Below are 20,077 nucleotides of genomic sequence, written 5' to 3' on the forward strand. Positions count from 1 at the left end.
TCGACTAGCATTTCTGCTACTGGTATTGGGTATTCGTCTTTGGTGTAGCAGCGTTTAGGTTTCTAAAGTCAATACATACCCTTCGAGTCCCATTATTTTTAATCACATGGACAATATTTGCTAACCGTTTGACATACGTGGCAGTCCTAATGAACTTAGTTTTGAGAATCCTTTCGATTTCTTCTTTGATCTTCGACATGACCTCTGGTGAAAACCTTCTTTACATTTTCTTTATCAGCTTATTGTCAGGTTGAATTGATAGCTTTAACTCCACCAAATCTCGACTAAGTCTTGGCATCTTGTTATAATCCCTGGCAAAGCAGTCCTTAAACTCCTTAAGTATTTCGATTATTGGTGTTCTCATGCTTGGGTCAATTTTGGCACTTATATAAGTTGGCATTTTTATCGCCTCATACCTCAAGTCTATCTCTTCCAAAGAACCTTGATCTTGCATACTTTGGGTTGTAGTTATTGGGTCTTCGTCAAACCCCAAAGGTTCATCTTCATAGATGCAATCGAGCTTGCGGCTTTCTGAAGGTATTTCTTGGTCATTCGGGCCAATTTATGAGGTTTCAACATTTTCACCTATTTTGGCTTTGACAACCACCCTTGTTTGGGACACAACCTATAGGGATGATTTTAGTTTATTATCAGTCACATAGGCCGAAATTTGACCCATTACGCTCGACTCGGGCATTGTTGTCTTTTGAGTCAAACCATCTATTATGCTTACTGATGGTCTCGTATTTCCACATAAACACGTGGGTAGGGTGAAACTTAATTATGTATTAGATGTATCCCTAGAAAGAAAATCCAAATCCATATGGGGTACATGGAGAAATGTTCGCCAATCTTTTGTCAAACTTATTCTTATCAATATGATTCACATCTGCCAAAAAGCAACTATGATCAGCCTTTATGTTCTCGATAATTCCATCAGGTTTCCAGATGGTGATTTGTTGATGCATAGTCGAACATACTGCCACAATCCCATGGATTCACTCCCTTCTAAGGAGTAAATTATAGTTGTCCTTGGTGGGGATAACCATAAATAACGTAGGTCTAGAAGTTGTTCCTACGACCGATTCTACCTAAATAACCCCTAGGGTTTTGTTGGTTTTCCCTTCATAGTTCGACAAGACCATGTTGTGAGGCTTTGTGTCTGTGTCGGACTTTCCAATCTTCCTCAACAAGGAGTGTGGCATTATGATGATATAGGCTCCACCATTAACTAGAAACTTGTGTATGCCTATGTTCTCAACTTTAGCCCTTATGAACAAGGGCTCAGATTTTGCTGCATCGACATATCAGACTGCTCAAATATGGACTAGTCTTCTTCGAAAAACCGTCTTTCATTACATAATAGCACAAGGGTTTGTGCTTCGACAACTCTTCTGCCAACTCATTATCTTCTTCCTCGGTGACCTCAATCACCATATCATACTCAATTGGTAACACTTATATCATATTACATATTATATCTAGTTCAGGTTCTGATTCAGAATCTAAATTATCTTTTTGAATCACACATAATGAACTTTGAATGGAAGATATACTGAATATTAATACCTTGTGCATCCCACACATGTAAAAATGACATCCTGGGTTAGCATCGGTCCATGATGTCATCAATGGTGCATCAAGACTACATCTACATTCGTCTCCCATGGAAGGAGATTTGGTGCGGTTACTTGTCTCGAAAAACTGGGACATGATTGTTTGTAATGTGGATGATGTAAGTGACAATGGTTTAGGGTTTCTCTGAATTTGGAGACGATGAAATGGAACAAACTCAACGAAGAAGATGATGGATTATGACAAACTCAATGAAGGAGACAATGGTTTAGGGTTTTCTCAGACCTTTGATTAATATTAATAGGAATAAAAAGTTTTTAATATTTAAATGATTAAAAGGAATAATTAAAAATAGTAATGATTTTTTTTAATTTGGATATTTTCATGCAACCACATTTAATGACGTGGTGCCACATACTCAGGGTCACACCGGTATTTAGAGGTGACACAAACAAAAAAAATTGAAGGAGGACAACAAACAGGGGGACTAAAACTGCATTTAAGCCTTTATATTTTTATGGGAGTGAATATTTGATCTTATTTTTGTCATTTATATTTACTTAGGGGTCAATTTATTTTCTTTTCTCTCTTATAAATATTTTATTTATCATGGCACATATGTAAGAAAATGTTAATATGACATTTTGACTTTGTAAAATTTATGTTGCAATCTCTTGGACTTTCATTAAGCATTTACATGAGTCTCACAAAGCTCAATAACATCTTCCAAACCCCGTTTGGACTTGGAAACCAATATTAGCTGATAACTTATTTATCTTTTAGCCATAATTGTGATGCATTTGATGTGCTCAATACTTGACAAAAATTCATTCAATTGTTATTCAAATTTATATTAGTTAATTACAATGTCATTTGATTGTAATCTAATTGATAGTCAAATACTTCCATTTGATCTATTGGTAATTGTTCTGAGTCGGCCAAAAGTCTAATAAGGAGAGACTCGTAACGACTTGATCCAAGGTAAATACTTCTACGGACATAAGGCACAAGGTATATTCACACTTCCAACACTTTACTCTACCATTTTTCTAGACTCATTAACTTACTTGGATGTTGAAGTGCTAACATAACAGATCTAACCTCAATGGTCCACCGCATCAAAGACTTGCAACACCACATCAGGAGTCCAACACTATAATCCAAACATAATTCAGGTTCCAATCTCAGAACAATAATATATTTTTCAACTAATTGTTAGTCATATCTAGCCGCCAGTTGATAGGTGATTCAAGTGTCAATCAATTTTGTATTAGTTGATTGTAATGTGATTGATATCTGAATCATTTCACTTCACCCTTGTGGAGAGTACTAAATTTGACTATTTATTTTTTGGTAAAGAGTAACAAGGAACAAAGTTTTGTTTTTACACTTCATTTCTTAAATGAAAAATATTCATCTATAATAGACGAAACTTCCTCTTAAAGGATGGAAAATGTGTTTGGCTTGTTAGATATGTCTATTTTACCTGTATTTTTTGCGGGACAATAAAAGGTTTTAGGCATGCACAATTTAATATGTCCGCCTTACTCCGCCATATATTTTTAAAGACATTTGTTAGCGCAGGTATTTACATAATATTTTACAATTTTAATGCTTAAAAGATATAGTGTTTGCGGATTTGTCCCACCCACATTTTTTCCGGACGGACCAAAGTTTTAAGCACACGTCCTCAATAATGGTCGTCCCGTCCAACCCCGTTTCTTTGCGAATTTTTGCGTAACGAATTTTAATAGAACAGACATGTCTTTTTACCACTCTTCTCTCTCTATCAAAAAATAAATAATTTATTTATTAAAAATATCTTAAAGTGAATAATGCGTTTTAATTTTCCATACAATATTAATTATTTCATTTCAATTGTATCATGTAATTAATATTGGTTTTTTACCGAGATAGCCCATTTTTTCGAAAAAAATCCCAAAATACCCCACTTTTCAGAAAAATTCCCAAAATACCCCACTTTTAGGAGGAGGCGCCAATTGGATTGGCGACCCCTCTTAAAAATTGCAAGGAGGCGCCAATTGGATTGGCTAGGGCACCTGCCCTAGCCAATCCAATTGGCGCCTATGTGTAATTTTTAAGAGGGGGCGTCAATCCAATTGGCGCCTCCCTTAAAAAAGCCTCAAATGAAAAAACCTCCAACATGAAAGTTGTAGATCTTTTCAAGACAATGAATTTGGATATACATTTTGCATCATTTGGATTTTTTATGAGAAAGTTATTGGCAGTTGAAGTTGGACTTCTGAGTTTTTCAACTGTTATCTGACCTATAATGTTTTGTAGTATTGCATGTGTTTCTTTTAGGAATATGAATTTTTGTCCAATATAACATTTGAAGTAGACATCTTAAATTTTCCAATGCACTTGGTCCCACTTCAAAATAATTAAAAATGAGTGAGTTAGGTCTTTGCGAACTTGACCCAAAATTAGGGTTTATGTCAAAACATGAGTATGTGAATTTTGCCAAAAGGGACCAACTTCAAGCCCTTCTGTTTGAATGATAAAATCCTCAAATGACAAAACCTTCAACATAAAAGTTGTAGATCTTTTCAAGATAATGAATTTGGACTAAAGTTTTGCATCATTTGCAATTTTTATGAGAAAGGTATGGGCACCTGAACTTGGACTCTTTGACATTTTAACTGTTATCTGACCTATAAGGTTTTGTATTATTGCATGTGTTTGTGTTAGAGTTATGAATTTTTGTCCAACATAACAAGTGAAGTAGACATCTTAAATTTTCCAATTCACTTGGTCCCACCTCAAAATAATTAAAAATGAGTGAGTTAGGTCCTTGCGAACTTGACCCAAAATTAGGGTTTCTGTCAAAACATGTGTATGTGAATTTTGCCAAAAGGGACCAAATTCAAGCCCTTCTGTTTGAATGATAAAAGCCTCAAATGACAAAACCTTCAACATAAAAGTTTTAGATCTTTTCAAGATAATGAATTTGGACAAAATTTTTGCATCATTTGCATTTTTTAGGAGAAAGGTATGGGCACCTGAACTTTGACTCTTTGACATTTCAATTGTTATCTGACCTATAATGTTTTGTATTATCATATGTGTTTATTTTAGAATTATGAAATTTTGTCCAACATAACAATTTAAGTAGACATCTCAATGGAGTTTAGTCAAAACATGTGTATGTGAATTTTGCCAAAATGGAGTTTAGACAAAGAAACCTAATGTTTGGAGTTTACACAAAGATAAATTTTATATAATACGAATTGAGATAGGCTAGACATGCGGATCCCCAACTGTAACTACCTATTCTATCTATATGTCTAAGTAAAGGTAAGTACATAATATGCATGCTAGAACCACTACCTTCGGGAAATAAAAAGGATCCTAGTAACAACATAATGTAACATCTAGTTTTGATTATTCGAGCATCTTCGGTAGAATGCTCATCTAAATATAAACTATTATAATATGACTTTAGGCGTGAGAGTAGTATACCTTGACCTCTAGCATTATCATCTAACAAATCAGTGTCTAAAAGCTCCATGCAAATTGACTTTGCATAGTTGGTCTTACCATTAACAGCTTTGCCTTCAATTCGTAGTCCTAAAAGCATGTAGACGTCTTCTAACGTCACGGTACACTCACCGGTTGGAAACCAAAATGTGTGTGTCTCTGGCCTCCATCTTTCGCATAAGGCTAGAATTAACTTGTTATCTATAGACCAAGACATAATCTTGCTAATGTGACCAAAACCGGCGAGGCTAGTTCTGAATGCTTGGTTTCGAGGACTGACTCCATGGGGGCGCCATTCAAATTGGCAACCATGTACAAGCCTTAAGTGTAGGCGCCAAACCAATTGGCGCCACCATCTGCATGTCTGACACGTGGCATTGTTGTCTCCTGCATGCTGAACAACTCACTTATGGATGGCTTGCATGATTGACACATCATCTCTGACCATCTTAGGTGTCCGACACGTGTTTGTCTTGTCTCCTGCATGCTGATGACTAGCTTCTTGATAGCTTGCATGGTTGACACATCATGTCTGACCATCTTAGGTGTCCGACACGTGGTTGTCTTGTCTCCTGCATGCTGATGACTAACTTCTTGATAGCTTGCCTGGTTGACACATCAACTCACACTGTCTTGCAGGATTGACACATCATCTCAAACACGTGGCTCTCTAGTATCCTGCATGCTGAAGACTCACTTCTTGATAGGTTGCCTATCTGACACATCAACTCACACTGTCTTACCTGACTGACACATCATCTCAGAACTGTCTTACATGTCCGACACATGGTTATCTTGTCTCCTGCATACTGAAGAGTCACTTCTTGATAGCTTGCCTGGTTGACACATCAACTCACACTGTCTTGTAGGATTGACACATCATCTCAGTCACGTGGCTCTCTAGTATCCTGCATGCTGAAGACTCACTTCTGTCTTGACTAGCTAGCATGCTTGACACATCAACTCACACTGTCTTGCATGACAGACACATCAACTCATGACTAGCTAGCATGCTTGACACATCAACTCACACTGTATTGCATGACAGACACCTCATCTCAGAACTGACTTGCATGCTTGACACATTATCTCAGAGTAGCTTCAATGTCCGACACATCATCTCAGAACTAGCTAGCATGTGAGACACTGATACCATCTATTTAAGTGTCTTACTATCAACATCCAAGACACTTCACTCACATTCATCTGCACTTGCAAAATAGTTTTCATCTCCAAAATGTCATCTTCATCATTATACAGTGTCAACGTTCACTGCAACGGTGAAACTTTTGAGTCTGAGCTTCATGGTTTTTGTTTTAGAAACACTGATACCATTAGAGTCACGATGAAGAGAAATGCAACCTTTTTGCATTTGAAAAAAAGAATACAATCCTTTATAGGATCAGGTATTGTGTCAAAGATGACATATCAAAATCCTATATTTTTTTAGAATGGTCAACGCAAGTTTTTCCCCCTTAAGATACGAGACGATGAAGATGTTGAAAACATGTTTCTTAGTCATGAACATTCAGGCATGGATTGTATCGAGTTGTACATTACTCTACAACCATGTATACCGTCTCAACAGTCTCAACTAACCGATCAGGATGCAGCTGGTGAAGATGCTGCAGATGATGCACAATGGTCAGATGAACTCAACCCAGAAGCAGAAGTAGAAGTCGACGTTGTTGATGAAGAAGAAGAGCAGACTGAGATACAGGTTGATCACATCCTGAACAACGACGATGAAGATGAGGCTCAACCACCACCAATACCTCCTAGTCATGCCTACAATCCTCCTCAACATATGACAAATATGGATCTTCACGACGATGAAACGTCCGACAGTGTCTTCTATAATCCATATCCGAGACCAGTAGGCGAATTAAAGGTGGGAGACATGTTTCGTACCAAAGAAGAATGTGTCTTGGCAATCAAAAAATTCCACATGAACAACTTTGCTGACTTTACAGTGAAACGCACTGATTCTAGAAGGTATGTTATCGAATGTCGTAACATGCTTTATAAGTTTCGTTTGGCTGCATCTTACAAGAAGAAAAATGACTCTTGGGAGATCGCTTCAATAGACCCACCACACAGTTGCGTTGCAACTAACGTTGAACAAGATCACCGTAAACTGAGCACAGCTTTGATATGTCAAGACATTCTGCCATTGGTAAATAAAGACCCATCAGTGAAGGTGAGTATAATTATATCCCATATCCGAACAACATATAATTATACTCCATCTTACAAGAAAGCATGGATTGCGAGGACAAAGGCTGTTGAACAGGTTTTCGGCAACTGGGAGGATTCATTCAAGGAATTACCACGGTTTTTATGGGCACTAAAAACTTATGTCCCAGGAACTGTGGCAATTCTGGAGACAGTGCCAGCAATGATGCCAGACGGAACCTGTGCTACAGGTAATAGAATATTTCACCGTCTCTTTTGGGCATTTGACCCGTGCATCAAAGGTTTCGCTTTCTGCAAACCTCTCCTGCAAATTGATGGCACCTGGTTATACAGAAAATACAAGGGTACTTTGCTCATGGCAGTTGCACAAGACGGTAACAACAATGTATTTCCCATTGCCTTTGCTCTTGTTGAAGGTGAAACGGCTGGTGGATGGGGTTTCTTTCTTCGACATCTCAGAACGCATGTCGCTCCACAAGCCAATCTATGTTTGATTTCAGATAGACATGCTGCCATTGAAAGTGCCTACAACAGCCATGACAACGGATGGCATGATCCTCCTTCTACACATGTCTACTGTATCAGACACATTGCACAAAACTTCATGCGTGCTATAAAAGATAAGAATCTTCGCAAGAAGGTGGTGAATGCTGGGTATGCTTTAACTCAACCGTCATTTCAATATTATCGTGATGAGATTCGACTGTCTAATGAAGACGCGGGGAGATGGATAAATAACATCCCAGTAGAGCAGTGGACAAGAGCATTTGACGGTGGTTGTCGATGGGGCCACATGACAACAAACATTGTAGAATGCATGAACGGGGTTTTCAAAGGGATTCGAAATCTGCCGATAACCGCCTTGGTAAGATCAACCTATTATAGGTTGGCTTCTATGTTCGCAACCAGAGGTGAAAGATGGAGTGCAGTGTTAATGTCCGGACAAGTATTCAGTGAGTGTTGCATGAAGGTCATGAAAGAGGAGAGCATCAAAGCTACGACACACGCTGTAATAGTGTTTGACCGTCATAGACAAAATTTCAGCGTCCAGGAAACAATGGGCAACAACGAGGGGAGACCAAATTTAGCCTACGCTGTTAGACTACACAGAAGTTGGTGCGATTGTGGAAAATTTCAGGCCTTCCGCATACCTTGCTTCCATGTCATTGCAGCATGCGCTTATACTCGTCAAGACGCTTACACCCATTTATCTGATGTGTATAAGGCCAGCACCATCATGAATGTATATAGTCAAAGCTTTTCAGTACTACCAATTGAGGATTACTGGCCTCCATATGAAGGAGATATTGTTTGGCACAATGAAGAGATGCGTAGAAAGAAGAAAGGAAGGCCAAACAGCACACGTATCAGAACAGAGATGGATTCCACAGATAAAATGATAAGATTATGTAGTATATGTCGTCAACCAGGACACAACAAAAACAACTGTCCCAATCAAGGAGCATCATCTAGATCTTAAGATTTTTGTAACATTTTATCTAGATCTTAAGCTTTTTGTAACATTTTATCTAGATCTTAAGCTTTTTGTAACATTGTATTTCTGTAACAATCAATCATTATATATCATTAAGTTCTTGTTACAACGAGTTTCATAACCAACATCAGTACAAAACATCTAAAAACATAAATAATTCTAACTGATTACAACAATCAAATTAATGTCGTCTCGACCGAACATCATTTCCCTAGCATCCTTATCAGTCTTCATTCGCACCCAACCAAAGATACGGTCAAGTCTCTCAATACTTCTGATTTTTTCCCCTTCTGGTATTTTCCCGTCTAACCATCGAACCAGCTCCCTCTTTAGTTGATCTAACGTGGTGATGTTCCAAAACAGCATCACCAATTGAGGTTTGTCTCTCGCATAAATCACCTTACCGTATCGGCGACGAACACCAAACATGATAGCCAAATGATTATATGAATTGTGGAACAATAGGTCACACAACGCATCTATTTATAAGACAAAAAAGGCATTTTATGAGGGACTCGCCAATTGAGTTGGCGCCTCCTTTTAAAACCTACACAAAGGCGCCAATTGGATTGGCTAAGGCACCTGCCCTAGCCAATCCAATTGGTGCCTCCATTCAAGTTTTAACAACAGTCGCCATATGAACAACTTTCATGTTCATCAAAAATCCATTTGAAACTTGGAAGCTCATCATTCATTTCAAAACATTATAGGTCATTTTGACAGAAACCCTAATTTTGGGTCAACTTCGCAGGGACCTAACTCACTCATTTTTAATTATTTTGAGGTAGGACCAAGTGCATTGGAAAATTTAAGATGTCTACTTCAGTTGTTATGTTGGACAAAATTTCATAACTCTAAAAGAAACACATGAAATAATGCAAGACATTATAGGTCAGATTACAGTTGAAAAACTCAGAAGTCCAACTTCAACTGCCCATAACTTTCTCATAAAAAATCCAAATGATGCAAAATTTATATCCAAATTCATTGTCTTGAAAAGATCTACAAATTTCATGTTGGAGGTTTTTTCATTTGAGGCTTTTTTAAGGGAGTCATCAATTGGATTGGCGCCTCCTTGCAATTTTTAAGAGGGGTCGTCAATCCAATTGGCGCCTCCTCCTAAAAGTGGGGTAGATTGGGAATTTTGCTGAAAAGTGGGGTATTTTAGAAAAAAAATCGAAAAAGTGGGTTATCTCGGTAAAAAAAACCATTAATATTACCCACCAAATTCTAAATTCAATATTTTTCACTTTAAAATTATGATAATGATATTATGTTTTTACATGAAATATACATAAAGAAAATGAGGGAGAAATAGTGCAAAGTATATATATAATGAAAAGGAAATAATGACTGTAGTACTTAGACATTAAAGTATTTTGCTTTTACTTTGGAGTAGGACAAGACAATAATTAAGGGTAAGCTAAGCATTGTAGTATGTACTATACTAATAACAATAATAATACTAATTAACAAGCATGGGGCTTTCAAGATAAGTTATAACATAAGTTAAGCAAAGGACCAACAACTCCATTCATAACATAAATACAAATCAACTTAAGACATAATCTCTCCATCCTTAATTATAAATAAAAATGGATTACAAAATTGACTCATTAAGTTCAAAATTCCAAATATATTATTGTATTGTACTTTAAAAATAATAAATAAAGTAAATACAAAATTTAGCAAGTTAAAAATAAATAAAAAATATCCTAAATTTTTTTTATAAAGGTATCTTCGGTATATTGTACATATTAATTTTCTCGAGTGGCAGAGAATCACATAGCAACAAAGCTTTCTATAAAAAAAAAAAATACTACAATGTTGATATAAATTTCAGTAGTATTTATTACTTCTTCTAAAAAAAATGTAGCAGCAAACACAATCTAGATCTAGTAACTACACATGCATAAAATATGGTTGAAAACAATCAAAGACCCACACACAACCAAAGTCACCAACCAAGGGTAAATTAGTCACTCCAAAAAAAAATTCACAACATTTTTTTCTTAAAAAACTGTCTTATTTACATTTTCCACCATCTCAATCTCTTACACACAAAATTGTCATCAAAACTCAAAACCAAACTCAACTTAACCTTAAACCCTTCCATGTTCCTTTCTCTTTATGGCATTCTTCAACACTCTTCACTCTCTTCTCTTCCTCTCTCTCCTCCTTCTCCTCTCTCCCCATCTTTCTCTCTCCTCTTCCTCCTCCATTCATGACCTTCTCCGCTCAAAAGGCTTACCAGCTGGTCTCTTACCAGAAGAAGTAAAATCCTACACTTTCTCAGAAAACGGTCACTTAGAAGTGTTTCTTGAATCACCTTGTTTAACAAAGTACGAAAATAGAGTCTACTTTGAACAAATAATCACTGCGAATCTCACCTATGGAAGCCTCATTGGTGTTGAAGGTTTACAACAAGAAGAGCTCTTTGTTTGGTTACCTGTTAAAGATATCATTGTTGATGATCCTTCTTCTGGATTGATTCTCTTTGACATTGGTCTTGCTTATAAACAACTCTCTTTCTCTCTCTTTGAAGTTCCACCTCATTGTAAACCTCAAGGTAACCTCAATTTTACTTCAATTATTTCATTACAAGTTGATTTTTTTATAGATCTGCAACCAGTTATCAGAGCCGTCTCAAACTTTTGAGAGGTCCTATATCAAAAGATAAAGTTAGCTTCAATTGAGTTGTGAAATTTTGTAAAAGACTTTATTTAACTGTAAATTAACCCTTGAATATATGTATAGGAGTTTACACACCTTTAAAACGACCCTGAAATTTAGTAGCACCCAATTTTGTTATTGTTTCTGGTTTTAGTTTATGTGATTTTCTAGTATGAAAAAAACAATGTTTCTTTCCGTTACTGAAACTGAGGAGTTAACAGTTTCACAGTAGTTAATTACTGTACTTAATTTAGTTTATTCTGTTATTTATTTATTTGCAAATGATAGAAGAAAAAAATTTGAGAGGAACTTTCCTATGTATAATTATTAAGAAATTAAGAAGAAAAAGTATTGTACATATTATATGTTAGATTCCTGAGGGATTCTGGTTTTGGTTCTGGAGCATCAATTTAGTATATTTTTGACAAATAGGTATGAAAGTCCAAAAGGGGTGGGGCTAATTACTGAAATTATATGTTTTTGTTGTTTATTAGTTGTTGTTTTGTCATTATTTTAAACTTTGCGGATATTTCTATGTCTAAAAAGTGGACAAGAGTTTTTGTTTTGTCTATGCAATTTTGATGCTTGAGGGTAGCTAATTGGGTGAGTTGTGCAGGTGTGTTGAAGAATGGTGTGAGAAAGGAGAAAGGTTTTGAGGCAGTGAGGTAGTAGGAAAAGATGTAAACTTTGTTTTCATGCTTCAATTGTTGTCTTTTTCAATGTCTTGTTTATATACTTTTGGCTTTTTAAGTTTTTGAAGTTGTAGTTAATATGTGTAGGGTTTTTTTTAGTGTAGAGGTTGAGCATGTAAAAATGTGGGGAGATAAATCAAAAACTATGTTTTCAATTTTACAACTTTCTACTATTTTCATATATAAATAATGAAAATCGACTCAGTTAATAAGGAGTTGAATTTGGAAAAAAAATTGTGAATGCGTAACTTTCATCTTTAAAGTTTGATCTATAGATAAAACAAATGTTTGAATGTTGATATGACGTTCATCCTAATAATATCAATATTTGTTGATTCTTAACTAGAATTTGTGGAATGTGAAAAGAAATATTTTATTTTAAGTGAATTATATTTAAAATTTAAAAGAAAGTTTTATTACCAAAATAAGTGAAGCTAAAGATGAAAGAAACTATGTGCATGTTAGTGAAAGAAATACCATCGAAGGTCATTGCTTAGCTGGAAACAGAGAGAGTATGAGTTGTTTGTTGAATAACAACGGCAGAAAATGATGATTTGTAAAGTGATTAAATTTGGAGTTTAGCTTTTCTTTGTTGTAAAAGGTTAAAATATTTTTTTTTGGTAATAATATAAATTATATTATAATATAGAAATTAAGAATTGGAAAGAAAAGGTTTGTGTTGGGTCGTGTGGCTTTACGGCCTCACGCGGGAATTGTGGGGTCCCCTTTAAGTATAATAACTTTGATGTGGCCCACTAACACTGTACTCTTCACTTTTTTGACTCTTTGTTGCCATCGTTTTTCTCAACAGCACCTTCTCAAATGTCTAGTTTTACACTATACTCCTTCCAATCATTGTTATAAAAAAAGTGATCTTTATTATGAGTAAAAATTATTAATTTTAAAATTAATTAATATTTTTATTATTAGTTTATTTCTAATTTAATTTAACTGTATTTAATGTTGTAGTTGATATTATAATAAATTTTATTTTGATTGTATATGTAATTTAAAAAATTAATTATATTTAATTAACTTGTTTATTTAGCATAAAAGTAATTTTTTGTTATAACTGTGAGATTTTTTTAAAATAATCATTATTTTCAATTTTAATTCCTAAGTAATCAATTTTTTGGAAAAAATACCAAAATAATCATTAGCCTTGACACATACATGTAAAACCAACGCATGTAAGTGTCACATGCATGTGTGCATGTGTGTACGCGTCACATGCATTGGCGCATGCATGTGTGCATGTATGTATGCGCCATATGCATTGGTGCATGCTTGTTTTTCTTCTTCTATAAATACCACCCTCGCATCTCCCATATTATTTCACAGAATTTTTAACCATCTACCATTTTCCTTCAATTTCTTCAATCACCTTCAGTTTTGTTTTCTTTAATCATGGCTGAATACATTCATAAGAGAAATGTCAATTTAATTTTTTCAGTAATTGCACCTCCGATAAAGATTTGACTTTGAAATATAGATTTGTTTGAACGTCTTAATCGGACGTTGAACCGTTGGTTAGATGGAGAAATTGCAGATGATGAAAGGATTAAATGAATTCAATGGCTTGAGTCCACGTTCAACCTAAATGGAGAAGTGCGTGAATAAGTGGATATTAAGACTAACAAAGACGTTCACAGGATGATGCATAAGTTTAAAATTATTTTGATGGTTGTAATTGCTTAGTATAGTAATGGTATTTTAATTGTTGTTGTTTATGTGTTGCTTGTGTGTTAAAATGTGTTGTATTTGTTTATGATGGTATTTCCTCACAAAGTTATCATATGAAATAAATTTTATTTTTAATATAACGTAAATGAGGTACATGTAAAATTATCTTGTTGTGCTTGTTCCAATACTAGGACAGTTAGTACGATTGTGACCTGACTGACGACACAAACTACATAATCGAACCATTTTGCTCGCCGTATCCATTTCAGTTCGAATACGGGTGTTATTTGGGTGGCCCTTTTTCTTTCTTAGCATAACTTTATTATGCCAGAGAATATCCCCTTGATATTCAGGCAAGTAATCCTCTTTTGCAACAACTAAAAAACTAATTTTGTAAACATTTGATAGGCTTATGACTTTGTAGACGTCAGATAGTAAGTAGGATGGATCCCTTCGAACCTTTGAACATGCCGCAATGACATGGGAGCAAGGCATACGAAAGGCTTGGAACTTTCCGCAGTCGCACCAACCTATATCTAATTCCACTCTGTATTGTCTCATCGACATGCCTTCATTGTGATCCATGGACTCAATAATACTGTATCAACCTTTAGTACGATCAAACACTATGACCACGTGTGTGTTAGCTTTGGCAACTTCGTGTCTAATGAATTTCATTGAAGCATCACTTAACAACTGCCCAGATTGCAACACTGAACTCCATTTGGAATGTCTGGTCATAAACAGTTCCCCTAGCCTGAAATATGTTGTCTGCACTAAAGCAGATATAGGTAGGTTTCAGATGTCTTTGAAGACAAAGTTCATTGATTCCACAAGATTTATTGTCATGTAGCCCCAACATTGACTGTTATCGTATGCCCTAGTCCACTTCTCCAATTGAATGCTATCGATCCACCATATTGCATCTGCATTTGATAATCTGATGTCTTCACGGTAGTGTTTGAAAGAAGGTTTTGTTAATGCATAACCTGTGTTGACAACCTTCTTCCGCAACGTTTTGTCTTTGATCTCCTGCATAAAATTTTAAGCAATATGTCTAATGTAGAAGACATGCATCGACGGAGGATCCTGCCAGCCATTATCAAGGTTTTTGTATGCACTCACTATTGAAGGGTGTCGGTCAGAGATCAAACATAAGTTAGGTTGAGGAGCAACGTGCAATCGGAGACGGTGTATGTACTGATCACACAATTAATCAACAAAGACAAGATAATGTAATGCAAAGAATCCATGCAGAAACAAGACGATACAAAGCATGCGCCTGCAAAGAATCTCTGCCTTAACACTACAAGCATGCGCCTGCAAAGAATATACCTCTGCCCTAATAATCCGAGGCAGACGCCCTTTCCAATGGCGCATAAAGCAAAGCACGCTCCCTAGCCTTAGACGCCTCTTCCTTGCATGCATAAAAAGGCATGCATACACCATTAGCCTTAGCGCATGTGAACATGCATGTGTTACACAAAGCATGCGGCCTACACCTATCTTATATCTCATGTTTCACATGCTACATAGCTATTCACATGCTGCAAAACTATCTCATCTATAAATAGGGAAGCAACTTACAAGACTCAACATCTGCAACACTAATAATCAACCTCTGCAACACTCCCCCTTTACCACACTCAACCTTTGTAGCATTATGTCTCTATTGACTATGGGTGATGAACATCGAGGAACAATCGACAATATCTCGACATTTGCATGTTATTACTCCTTCTTACTTATTCCGTATTTATTTCTTATTTATGTTTTTATTGTATATTACTTCTTCTTATTTTATTTCTTACTTATGTTTTATTAGGACCCAAAATGATTTCGATGTCGTGTACATGAATATGTATCCCACGATCCTTTGATAAAACCATATATTCGAGGATGCGATTTTGGTAATCTCCTTAATATAGTCTCGTACTCGATTGACTACAAATTTATTCTTGCTTTGTTGGAGAGATGGAGACACGAGACCCACACATTTCACCTTCCTTTAGGTGAGTGTACCGTCACACTTGAGGAGAGATGATGTACCGTCACACTTTTTGGAGAGATGGTGTCTGAAACACGTTGTAGTAGTCTATCACAATCTATTGGACTACATTGGACCAGATGATGTAATACTCCAACACAACTCTATTTTGATTAAAAAATAATTATCACATTATTTATCATTTAATCAGGTCATATTCTTATACAGTTTATCTGGAGGCCATATCTAGGTCTTGATCATCACGTTAACCATGATGATGTTGTAGTTTGGACATCAAAAACACCAATTATTTGGTTCACTACTGTGGAGATGCACCAGAGTGACCGGGTAAAATTGCAGTTCGGCATGCAACAACAAATTCCAGAACCTCCGACGTGTTTGGGAGATTAGCATCAACAAATAGTCGATGTCCAATGGGATTATTCCGACTAAAGGGATTTTACAAAAAGAGATGTGACATCATTGGAGGTATTTGGTTGATCCACGCCAACTAGCTTCGTCATCATACGCCCAACAACAAGTCCCTATTTGAGAACAATGTCAAACCACTCAAACCCAACGACCTCACATCATCACCCTACCACATACACCTAACAACCAAACACCCAACCTCGCAACTCATTCATGCCACACACTCAACCTCAAAACCAAGAATCAAACCCTACCCACCAACAATCATACGCAACCACCACAACAGTCTATATCCCAAATGATTCATACAATTCATACCATCGTAGCCCCCCACCAATGACCATCCAAACATCTCATCGCCACAACATCCAACCATTGTTTGACTATAGTATATCCCAGGAATTATTGGTTCGTTTCCAGACCGATTCAATGTCCCAATTCAGAAAACCATAACGTTCACAATTCACCCAACCATAACGACCAAACTACGAGAACATGAGCACCGAACTCAATTACGGAAGTGTCGTTGGCGAGAACCCCCTCAGCTATTGAGAATAAATGATGACACATCTATCAAATATCGTTGGACCTTCCACCCGACCTTCACACCAGGCACCATTGGATCATGTCAGCACTAAAAGACCCCAAACACCTTAGGAAAATCGTGGGAGACTTCGAAGACAAACTAACACACCTGGATGTGGAACAATGGGACGTTTCGATCGGGCAGGTCATTGAATTTTTTGTTAATTCCGTGTAATTTTTTATTATAATATAATATAATTTATATTTTCAGTATTGACTTATTTATTTATAAAATTAATATTTAAATTAAAAAAAAAATCATGCATTGGCGCATATACTATGTAGTGTATGCATGCGCCAATGCATGTGGCGTCAATGCATGCATGTGGCAATGCATGTGGCGCCTACATGCATCAGTTTTGCATGCATGCGCCAAGGCTAATGACGCCTTCTCTCTAGGTTAATTGGATACGTCAGTTCAACTGACGCATCAATTAAAAATAATGATTATTTTAGTTTTTTTTTTCAAAAAAATAGTATTTAGAAATTAAAGTTAAAAATAGTGATTACTTAAAAAAAATCTAACTGTGATAGAAGGAAATAGTTTTTTTAATAATTTGGTTATACTAGTATGTTTTTTTATAATTATTTTTAGATTAATGCTAACATGTGTCCCAAAGACACAAATTAATGATACATTTATAAAAATATTCTTTTGGAATGCGTGCATTTAATTTTTTGAAATCTAAAAATTTATTTTATTCCATGTAAAAAAAAATTTAATAGTAGTAACTTTATCTTAGCAAAACCCTTATTTTTAAAACGGTCTTTTATGTATGTCATACTCCCTCCGTTCCTTTATAAGTGTCACTTTCTTGTAAAAAATTTGTTTCTTTTTAATTGTCACTTGCAAAGTTCAAGGTAGTATTAATTGCAATTTTGTCAAAATTATCCCTAGATAATGATTGTAGAGAGAGAAAAAGTAAAGTGAATATAATAAATAATTAAGGGTATTATAGGTAAAAGAAGAATTATTGTTTGAAAACTAACAATAATAATTAGCTTTCTTGGTATGTGTAAAAAGTTCAAAAGTGACACTTAAAAAGGAACGGAGGGAGTATCTTACAAATGTTAGTCAACATAAAATTCAGTTACTGTACCAAAATGCTGAATTGACCGATCAGGCTCAAAATTCAATTGCTTTTTAATAGTAGTATTGTACTATTATTTGTCTTTGAATATTATACTACCTCTGTTTTGTTATACGAGACATTTGAATCAACACGGGTTTCATTTTTTTGTGTGTTTGATCTATATATCAAATTAAATTAATTAATTTTGTTGACTTAATTATTATATTTTTTATCCAAATAACTTAAAGAAATTGAAGGCAGACTAATTTATAATTGTTATCTAATTTAAAGAAGTGACGTTAATTGAATTTGTTTCTTCACTAGTGCTGTTAATTTAATTGGCGTCTATGTATAAGTTAAAGGTGTATTTGTTAACTGGATTGATATTAGTGTGTGTTATGTTATTTTTTTTGGAAAATAATTGAATTTTATATAAAAGTCGAAATCGGAAATATTAATATTAATATTATGTTGCATTTACATACGAAAACCAAAATACTAATATTGTTGATCGGGATGACCCAACCAACCTCCGGATCCACATCCCCTAACTTCCCGAACGCGTGATCCTATCGCACGTTGATGATTCATCCTAGATGTTTGAGGATTTAAGGACTCGTGAACATCACCACCACATGCACCAGATTCCCTAAGATATTCAGACAAATCCACGAAGTCCTGTGTATGTAATGAAACGCTACCTCCATAGCTGAGTCTATGACCCGCGCTAGAGTAGTTGAGGTGTTTTTGGGTTATTGGAGTGCGAACAGGACGATTGAAGGGTGATGTTGGTGTGAATGATTCGTTGAGGAAATGTTGAAATGATTGTTGTGGTGTTTGATAGCCATCTGGTCATTTCATGCTTTGGTTTTGTGATGTTTGGCCTTCTTGACTATAGTAGGAAGGACAGTTGATGCTAAATGATCGCTGAGCGTTTTGGCTATGGCGGCTATGGTAGGATGATGTGTTAGGGGTATATTGATGTTGGGTGTCTTGATGATAAACATCTTGTTAACGGTGGTACGGGATATGCTCTTAGTATTGTGGTTGAGTGTTTGGCATGTTAAGGTCATAGGTTTGCCTGTTTCTGGACTAATAATTTTGTTGAGTAACCGGTCTGGTAATTTTATGGGGATTAGATGTTGGACCTTCTTGTATGTAAGTGATTGTCGTGGTCATATAAGTACATATATACCCATCCATACAATTATGAGTTGATTTTTCTTCGGTTGGCATCACAACGTCACTTTAGACACGGCCATGTCGGTGCTTCCATTTGTCACACTCAGATTTAGCAAAGTCTTGCCAAGGGTTAAAGTTTCATTGGTTGTTAACTCTTCGTAGATGTCATTCTCCGAGGTTTGTCGGGGAATTTCGAATGTGTTGAAGCATATTGAACTGCAATTTAACATTGTCACTATGATGCATCTCCACAGTGATGAACCTGATGATCGGTGTGCATGCAGTCCAAACGACTTCATCTTGTTCATTGATTTCTTGTTCATGATCCAAGTTTTGATATGAACGCCAAATGAACTAAAGAGAAAAAATATATTAGATTATAAAATGGGTGATATTAAAAAAAATTATTACAAATTAATTCAGTTAATGGCAATACATCTGCTGGTCTAAGGTGATTCAAGAGATTGCGATACTAGGTAATACAATGTCTAGGACATCTGTTGTAACTCATACCACGAGCCGACCATCAACACCAAAAAATTAAATATATTATTTAGAGATAATAATCGGTAAAATAAGTAAATATAGTTAATGTTAAGAACTTACTTTTGTGCGTACATGAATGTTAACGGGTTAGGGTTGACGAGCGCTAGGGACGGTAGTCTGGACCAACCTCATGCTTGGAGCAAAATATCGCATCCAGAAAATGTAGATGTGTCTTTGTGTGCATTTTTACACAAAGAGCTATACAAATAAGCCAAACAAGCGGACTCCAACTATAACTTATTATTTTATCTACATGTCTTAATAAGGGTAAATACATAACGTGCATACTATAACCCCTACCTTCGGGAAATAAAAATAAATTAATTAAAAGCATAATATAACACCTAATTTTTATTATTCGAGCATCTTCGGTAGAATTTGTATTTAACTGTAAACTGTTGTAATATATCTTAAGGTGCGAAAGGAATATACCTCGACGTCTTGAGTTATCACTTAA

The 20,077-nt window shown here is 35.6% G+C and overlaps 1 protein-coding gene across 1 annotated transcript; it reads left to right on the forward strand.

Annotated features, from left to right (window-relative positions):
- The first annotated feature begins 10,744 nt into the window (after nucleotides 1–10,744).
- LOC127101367 (uncharacterized) lies at nucleotides 10,745–12,287 on the forward strand. The gene is made up of 2 exons (XM_051038755.1): nucleotides 10,745–11,336; nucleotides 12,057–12,287. The coding sequence occupies exons 1-2, from the start codon at nucleotides 10,898–10,900 to the stop codon at nucleotides 12,107–12,109; spliced, it is 492 nt and encodes a 163-aa protein (XP_050894712.1). The 5' UTR covers nucleotides 10,745–10,897; the 3' UTR covers nucleotides 12,110–12,287.
- Nucleotides 12,288–20,077: the final 7,790 nt, after the last annotated feature.

Source organism: Lathyrus oleraceus, chromosome 7 (assembly GCF_024323335.1).
Source record: "Lathyrus oleraceus cultivar Zhongwan6 chromosome 7, CAAS_Psat_ZW6_1.0, whole genome shotgun sequence".
Classification (NCBI taxonomy): domain Eukaryota; kingdom Viridiplantae; phylum Streptophyta; class Magnoliopsida; order Fabales; family Fabaceae; genus Lathyrus; species Lathyrus oleraceus.

What these genes read in the sequence shown, in the direction of transcription:
- LOC127101367 (XM_051038755.1), top strand. Translation starts at nt 10,898, where the DNA reads ATGGCATTCTTCAACACTCTTCACTCTCTTCTCTTCCTCTCTCTCCTC. An exon ending in ACCTCATTGTAAACCTCAAG is followed by an intron (nt 11,337 to 12,056) that starts GTAACCTCAATT and finishes TGAGTTGTGCAG; the next exon opens with GTGTGTTGAAGAATGGTGTG.